Source organism: Olea europaea, chromosome 20 (assembly GCF_002742605.1).
Source record: "Olea europaea var. sylvestris chromosome 20, O_europaea_v1, whole genome shotgun sequence".
In the NCBI taxonomy this organism is placed as follows: Eukaryota; Viridiplantae; Streptophyta; class Magnoliopsida; order Lamiales; family Oleaceae; genus Olea; species Olea europaea.
This window is the reverse complement of record NC_036256.1, coordinates 19,364,768-19,373,402: the sequence shown is the minus strand read 5'-3', so window position 1 is coordinate 19,373,402 and position 8,635 is coordinate 19,364,768. Positions and strand designations below refer to the sequence as shown.

At 37.3% G+C, this 8,635-nt stretch overlaps 1 protein-coding gene across 1 annotated transcript in view; it reads right to left on the bottom strand.

Annotated features, from left to right (window-relative positions):
- Positions 1-7,998: 7,998 nt before the first annotated feature.
- LOC111369162 (F-box/kelch-repeat protein At5g60570-like) overlaps positions 7,999-8,635 on the bottom strand; it is a 10,927-nt gene continuing 10,290 nt past the window's right edge. The window contains exon 3 of the mRNA XM_022990641.1: positions 7,999-8,633. Within this exon, the coding sequence (XP_022846409.1) occupies positions 8,231-8,633 (403 nt within the window). The 3' untranslated portion in view covers positions 7,999-8,230. The remainder of the gene's footprint in view (positions 8,634-8,635) is intronic.

Genomic DNA, 8,635 nt, shown 5'->3' with positions numbered 1-8,635 from the left:
AGAATCCTAAATCGACCTTAGCTTGTTGAGTACACTCAAAGCTGGTCTATTAGGGATATGTTTGACACTATGAAATATTTGATATTTCTGAATGATTGGGTTTAACTTAACTAAAATTTATCTTTTGTTGAGTACACTCAATGAGATAAGTTTTAGAGGCATGTTAAGCCAACACATAAAATGTGTGAAGACAAAAGAGTTGTCAGCTTAGTGACCTGGGAGTTGTATGGAGATACAATTGATAATAATATCTACCCAAATATTTTATTAGGATTGTTGAGTACACTCAAGATCTCGATACAACGAATGGGATCCCAGCCCACTGTGAATCAAGTGTGGATTCAAATAATATATGTATGAGGGTCATGAATTTATTTTAGACAGTGGGATCACATTTAATTAAAGTCCATATTGAATTTATGCACATGTATTATAATACATATTAATTCTATTTTTTTCGTCATTTACAATTTTTGAATCATGAGTGGTCATATGAATTTGAGAGGCATACTGGATGCCAACAAACTGACCGGACCAAATTTTCTCGATTAGCACCGCAATTTGAGAATCGTTCTCAAGTATGAGAAAATTGGATATGTCCTTGAGCAGTCCTTTCCAGTGGTGCCTACTGAAAATTCCACTCAGGAAGAGGTGGCTGCTTACAACAAATACAGTGATGACGATAACATTGCAGCATGTGTGATGCTTGCAGCTATGTCTCCTGAGTTGCAGAAGCAACATGAGGGTATAGATGCTTATACTATGATTTTTCATCTCAAGGAGTTGTATGATGAACAATCTCGTGTGGAGAGGTATGAGACCTCTAAACAACTATACCGGTGCAAAATGGCAGAGGGATCATCAGTCAGTGCTCACGTGCTGAAGATGATTGGTTTTATTGAAAAACTGAGTTCACTGGGTTTTATCATGGATCATGAACTAAGTATTGACTTAGCTCTACAATCTCTGCCAGATAGTTATTCACAGTTCACTATGAATTTTAACATGAATAAGATCGAATGCACCCTTCCTGAATTGCTTAATATGCTTAAAATTGTGGAGCCCAATGTCCATGCTAGCACTGGGCATGTCTTAGCTATTCATTTCTCCAAGGGAACTAAGAGGAAAATCAAAGGAAGTTTTAAGAAAACATCCAAAAAGGTTAAGGGCAATAACAAAGCAGTCAAAGCAGGCAAGGACAATACCAAATCTAATGACCCATGTTATCACTGTGGAGTGAAAGGTTCTTAGAAGAGGAACTGCAAGGCTTACCTCGCAAGCTTGAAGGGAAAGAAGTCTTCTGAAGCTTCGACTTCAGGTACTTTTGTTATCGAGGTTAATATGTCTACTTCATTAGCTTCTTGGGTATTAGATACCGGATGTGGATCTCATATTTGTATAAATATGCAGGGACTAAAGAGAAGTAGAGCATTGCAGAAAAGAGAAGTTGACCTGCGCGTGGGAAATGGAGCAAGAGTTGCTGCATTAGCTGTAGGGAGATACTTCTTACCACTGCCTTCAGGCTTAGTATTAGAATTAGAGAATTGCTATTTTGTTCCCGCCATTACTAAAAACATTATTTCTATTTCGTGTTTAGACATGAGTGGTTTTTCAATTAATGTTAAGAACAATCGTTGTTCGTTTTATAAAGATGAGATCTTTTATGGTTGTGGTGTGTTGTATAATGGAATTTATATTCTTGATACTGAGCCGTCTATTATGAATATAGAAAATAAAAGGCATAAAAGTGATAATCTAAATAATACATACCTTTGGCATTGCAGATTGTGTCATATTAACGACAAACGCATTTCCAAGTTACATAAAGATGGATACTTCGGGTCAACTGATTTTGAATCATTTGACAGATGCGAGTCGTGTCTGTTAGGCAAAATGACCAAGTTCCCTTTTACTGGAAAAGGAGAAAGAACTACAGAACTACTAGGACTAATACATACTGATGTATGTGGACCCATGTCAATAACTGCCAGAGGTGGTTTCTCTTACTTCATCACATTCACTGATAATCATTCTAGATATGGTTATGTGTGTCTGATGAAATTCAAGCATGAAGCACTTGAAAAGTTCAAGAAATTCAAACTTGAAGTAGAGAAACAAACTAGTAAAAATATACTCACACTAAGATCAGATAGAGGTGGAGAATATTTAAAGGGAGAATTTTTAGATTATCTTAAAGAGAACGGATTCTCTCACAGTGGACTCCGCCATATACACCGCAACATAATGGTATATCTGAAAGAAGGAATCGCACTTTGTTAGACATGGTGCGATCTATGATGAGCCATGCAAACATCCCAAAATCATTTTGGGGTCATGCACTAATTGCTGTGTGCTACACACTTAGTCGTGTCCCATCTAAATCGGTCGACAAAACTCCATACGAGCTATGGAGAGGAAAAAGATCAAACTTATCTCATATGAAAGTTTGGGGCTGTGACGCTTATGTAAAGCGAAATGAATCAGATAGCTTGAAGCTAAATCTGACAAATGTGTATTTGTGGGATATCCAAAGGAGACAATTGGATATCAATTCTATAATTCCGTTGAGAAGAAAGTGTTCATCTCAAGGCATGCCATATTTCTAGAGAAAGAGTTTATTCTAGGAAAGGATAATGTGAGCAAACTAGAACTTGAAGAAGTTCAAGAATCCACAGACACTGTTGTCCAATTAGATGAACTTGAGTCTGATCCTACACCTGTTGATGGACAAACTCTTGATCAGGATGTAGAGAACCTTGAGGACACTTCAGCTCAGCGTAAATCAAGTAGGATCATTCGACCTCCCAGAAGGTACGAATTCATGATTACTAATCAAGTATTATTAATCAAGGATGATGAACCTACAAATTACGCAGAAGCAAAGTCAAGTGTTGATTCGAAGAGATGGCAAGATGCCATGGAATTCGAAATGGACTCAATGTATGAGAATAAGGTTTGGACCTTGGTCGACCTTCCAGGTGGGATGAAACCGATTGGTTGTAAATGGGTTTACAAGAAAAATGTCGATGTGGATGGAAACGTCCACACATACAAAGTAAGGCTAGTAGCGAAGGGTTACACACAAAGACAATGTATTGACTTTGATGAAACTTTTCCGCCTGTAGCCATGCTGAAGTCCATTCGAATTTTGCTTGCAATAGCTGCATACCATGATTATGAGATATGGTAAATGGATGTCAAAACTGCTTTCCTTAATGGAAACCTGCAAGAGGAGGTGTACATGACACAGCCTGAAGGTTTTGAATGCAGAGGAGCCAACAAAGTATGCAAGCTAAATCGATTCATTTATGGATTAAAACAAGCCTCTAGGAGCTGGAATCTTCGTTTTGATGAAACAATCAAAAGGTTTGATTTTATCAAAAATGAAGATGAACCGTGTGTTTATAAGAAAACAAGTGGGAGCGCAATCATATTCCTGATATTATATGTCAATGACATATTATTAATGGGAAACGACATCCCAATGCTTCAATCGGTAAAATTATGGTTGTCAAAGAATTTCTCCATGAAAGATATGGGAGAAGCAGCGTATATCTTGGGAATCAAGATCTATATAGATAGATCTAAAAGATTACTAGGTTTATCCCAATTTTCGTACATAGATAAAATTTTGAGAAGATTTAATATGGAAGAGTCTAAAAGAGGATTATGCCCCATGTCACATGGGATTTACCTCTCAAGAGATATGTGTCCTAAAACACATGATGAAAGGAGTCGCATGGACAAGATTTCTTATGCTTCGACAATAGGATCTATCATGTATGCGATGCTATGTACAAGACCAGATGTTTCGTATGCTCTAAGTGTTACGAGCAGGTTTCAAGCAAACCCTGGTGAGAAACACTGGATAGCGGTTAAGAACATTCTTAAGTACTTGAGAAGGACTAAAGATGTGTTCTTGATTTATGGAAGAAATGAACTGAAAATTCAGGGGTATACTGATGCTAGTTTTCAAACTGATAAAGATAATAGCAAGTCTCAGTCAGGATATATGTTTACTCTCAACAATGGAGCGGTTAGTTGGAAAAGTTCCAAACAGGAAACAACCGATGATTCAACAACAGAAGCCGAGTACATAGCTGCTTCTGAAGCAGTAAAGGAAGCTGTGTGGATCAAGAAGTTCATTAATGAACTTGGAGTCGTTTCTAGCATTGTTGATCCCATACCTTTGTATTGTGATAACAATGGAGCCATCGCGCAAGTGAAGGAATCGAGGTCTCATCAACGATCCAAACATGTGCTAAGGCGATATCATCTCATCAAGGAGATTATACAAAGGAATGACGTAACGATAGAGCGAGTTCCCACAGATGATAATATTGCAGATCTACTGACAAAGTCGTTGTCACAACAGAAACATAATCGTCATGTGAATGCTTATGGTATTAGATACGTGAGTGATTGGATCTAGTGCAAGTAGGAGTTTGTAAGTGTTATGCCCTAGATTCAATCGATTTAGGTTGTAAACGCTTTTAATATATTTAATGCATTTGATTTTGGCGGGATCTATTATTTATTTAAATTAATTTTGTGATAAATAATATTAAATAATAGAATCCGTAGATCCAATTTTTAGGTAATCTGTTAATCACAAGGAGTTGTGATTGTGAAATACAAATTACATATAATTGGATCTTGAATAAATCATGGTCGTAAGTAATAACGAGATATGGATATCGTTAATACAGTTAGACCATCACGTGTGACATTTCTTACTTGTGAAATAAGTAGCTGATCTCACGAGCTAAAGTGTGGTGACACTTAAATGAACACATGGATATTTTGTTATAGAACAAAACATTCGAGACCCGCTAAGAAATTCCACATGGATAACTATCTGAGTGTCAGTGGCTAATCTCTAACGTTCGGTAGTGAAATTGGTCCTTTGACTTGAAGTCGTCATGGTACCTTATATGAGGACAGTCATACTTTGGCGGTGTTGGATGTTGCTTTGAAAGGGGCCGCTAATACGACATCGTTCGGGTACGTCAAGAATCGTATGAAAATTGTGATTGATCAATATAGGATTCGTCACTCTTAGATAGTAGGAGATTATGATCTGCGTTTCATTCAATTAAGTCGATGATGAAATCCTTGGCCAAGGTGTACTCATAAGTCAAAAATGAGTTTTCGATTTATATTGACTTCATAGTGGAGTGAAAGATATGATCAATGATCGAGATTGACACAATTCCATATCTCGTAATTGATCGGATCGTATTGACGAAGGGATAATAGTTTCACGGTAAACGAACGAATTTGGTTTTGTCATACCACGTGACATTTCCCGTCACATGTATTGCCCTGACACATTGCTAGATGTCAATCAGGGACGACGAGTGTGAATTGACGATAAATTAAAATGGTGTATTAATTTATCAATTTTGATTAGATCAAAATAATATTTCACGACGTTAGGCATCGTGGTCGGGAACCTAATGGGTCGCACACAAAGAGAATTGGAAGATTGCAAATTGTCAATTGGTTTATTTAACAATCGTTGGATAAATTAATTAATTGAATTTGTTATTTATATTCCCGAATTAATTAATTGGATTAATTAATTCACGGACTGGGTTTAATAGAGATGGCAATTTGAACCATCAAAATCGAAAACCGCAGTTAACCGAACCGAATGGGGCGAAAAAAACCGAACCGATGGTGCAATGGGGCAGATATGGTTTTGATTTTAATGAACCGGTTCGTAATGGTGCGGGTATGATATTTACGTCGTCGAATCGAAACCGAACCGATTACCCGCTAAAAAAATTGAATTGATAATGGGTTTTACACTACTTTTCTATCCAAATCAAAACAAAATCCCTCGCCTCCTCATTACATCTACCTGACTCATTCGGTCAGTCTACTTACCATTAGCCTATAATAGCATTAGTATGACAGTATATAAATACAAACCCTACTCTGCACAACCACAAACTCACGCACGGCTCCATTTCTTCTACGGTCCAAATCGTCGTTGCCTCTGAAAATTTGTTACATTTGTTAGTCATTCTATTACTGCTGATCATGTAAAAACAGAGTTAGATGTTTTTCTAGACGTGCCAATATTGCCAAGGATGAATAGGGATCCACTTTAAATGCTGATCTATACTAGTAAGACTTGTAGAGAAGAATGCATCAAGTAACTTCGATGCACAACAATTAAGAATGAAGGAAAATTTTAGTATTATTATATTTATAATATTATTTGTTAAATTTGTATTTTACAATTGAAAATTAGGATAATGTTTGCATTTACGTTTGGAATATTGTTTGATAATGTTTACATTTTCGTTTGGAATATTGTGTTTTTGTTTTCATTGACTTTTTTTATAAATTGTTTTATATCAATTTGAAGGATGAACCTATAAAAAATAATTTATTTTCGTGGTTATTAACCGAACCGAACCGTGCCGAACCGAGATAAAAATCGAACCGAACCGAACCGATTTTCGTGGTTATGGTGCGGTTATGGTATGATCAAAAATTTGGTGGTGCGGTTATAGTTTTGGCCGAACCGACCCATAACCGAACCGTTGCCAACCCTAGGGTTTAATTAATTGGATTAATTAAATATTGGACCGGACCGGACTGGGCCGGGTACGTTTGGATTTATATATATACATAGCTAGGGTTTGAGATCCATAATGTTTTCATTATTCTTGCTGGCACAAGAAAGAAATCCTAGCAGTTGCAGTCTATTTTCTGTGTGAATTTCATTGAAGGCTGGATAATTGGACAGCTGTGGGAGGCAGATTCAAGCTGCTGGAAAGAAATAACGCGAAGGAGTTTGCAAATTACAAGAAAAGGTGTATTTCTTATCTCAGTTTTTTTCTAAATACAAAACTGAATCTTGAATGGAAATTGAAATTTGTTAAATTCCGCTATGCATATTTAAGTAAATTCCCTACAACAACAAGTGTATTGCTATAAAGGAAAATGAGAAAACTCAGAAGCCGAAAAATAAAAATAAAAAAAATGGCAAACTTTAGGCCTCTTTCTGCTGGGACTGGTCCAAATGAACATGAAACCATCAATTATTTACAAAACTTTTTATTTACATATTTCACGGACCCAAAACTTACTTTATTTACATCCTTTTTATTTACATATTTCACGGACCCAAAACTTACGCGTGTTATGAACTAAATGAGGTGACATGTTTATACATGAATGGCAACTTCATCCTTGTATATACTCTTCCCATCCTATGAACTGAACAGTGACGATGAGGAGGGTATATGAGCTGGGAAAAGAGAGACAGCAACGGGGTCTACACAAGAGATTGGAAAAGTGAGATCACACAGTGCACACAAGAGACTGGAATAGAGAGATGAGCAGGGTGTGAATAGTTGAGTAAAGAGACACAACACAAGATGTCACATATACAACAGTAAGGGAACGAGAGACGAATTGGGGTGTAAACATAGCCGGTCAGTGACAGAGAGCAAATGCGGGGTTCACATAACGGTTGAGGAAAGAAGACTGACACGGTATATACAAAATAAGAGAGACTTCTCGGGTCATTGTATATGGCAACTCAAGCCTAATGAGACCACATTTCCTCTCTTGTTCAAAATTCTTGAAACAACAGAAATGTGCCGTCAAATAGGGCAGTTAAGAAAGGCTCACATTGCCTGAGATGAGCTTGGTTGGATGTTATGACAAGTCTACTTTTGATGACAATGATTTCACGTTTTCCAGAGTGGAAAGGACAAGCCTAATATATTTTGGGTTGAGTGTGGGGTGGGGGCTGGTCGGGAGGATTACCAAATCACAACAGACCCCAGACTCCATGAAAAAAAAAAAAAGAAAGAAAGAAAAAACTTTTACACCCTGCTGGGGGAGAAATCTGCTCTGAAAACACATTTTTTTTTTTCCAATTAAATGTGTCCCTGTGTGTGCAAACATGCGAGAAAGGGTGGAAAAGCAACAGAAATAAACTTAATATATCTCAGTTTCTAATCAAACATTGAGTCCTAGGAAAATTCAATTCTTCTTCTTTTCCCCATCGGGTAAAGCATCAAGACAACAAAAAAGGCTTCAAATTGTTTTTGTAACATCAAGCCAGTTTCAAAAAAAAAACTTACAAAAGCTAAAATAGCCCTTTATTTCAACCCTTGAGCGAGGGTGATTCAAACAATAATCAATCAAATTTAGTAAAATGACCTTGAGAACAGAAAAAAATGCAGCATACTGTTAGTTCTCATCAGCAACCCACGACAGCACAATTGTAAACAAAGACACCGGCATGCTCCTTCACTCCAAGGACCTTCCAGTCCAATGTGCGATTCTTGACCCCTGATTTTGGATACCAAGAATTCAACACGATAGCTTCGCCTTCGGGGGCCATTTGACCACCCACAACAAGAAGTGCCTCACCGCAGGCCTTAAAAGCGAGACCCCAACCATTTGAGGAGTCGGCCCTGACAGGAAGTCTTCCTAGTGCATCCCATGAGTTCTTCTCTCTGTCATACTTGTTTATCATGTTTGTTAAATATTCAACTGCATAAAGTTGGTTATCAACAACCGCAACAAGTGGAGGTGCCTGAGCAGCTCTATTGATGTTAGGATACATGCCCTCAATTTTCTTCCACTTTCTTGTTTTAAGATC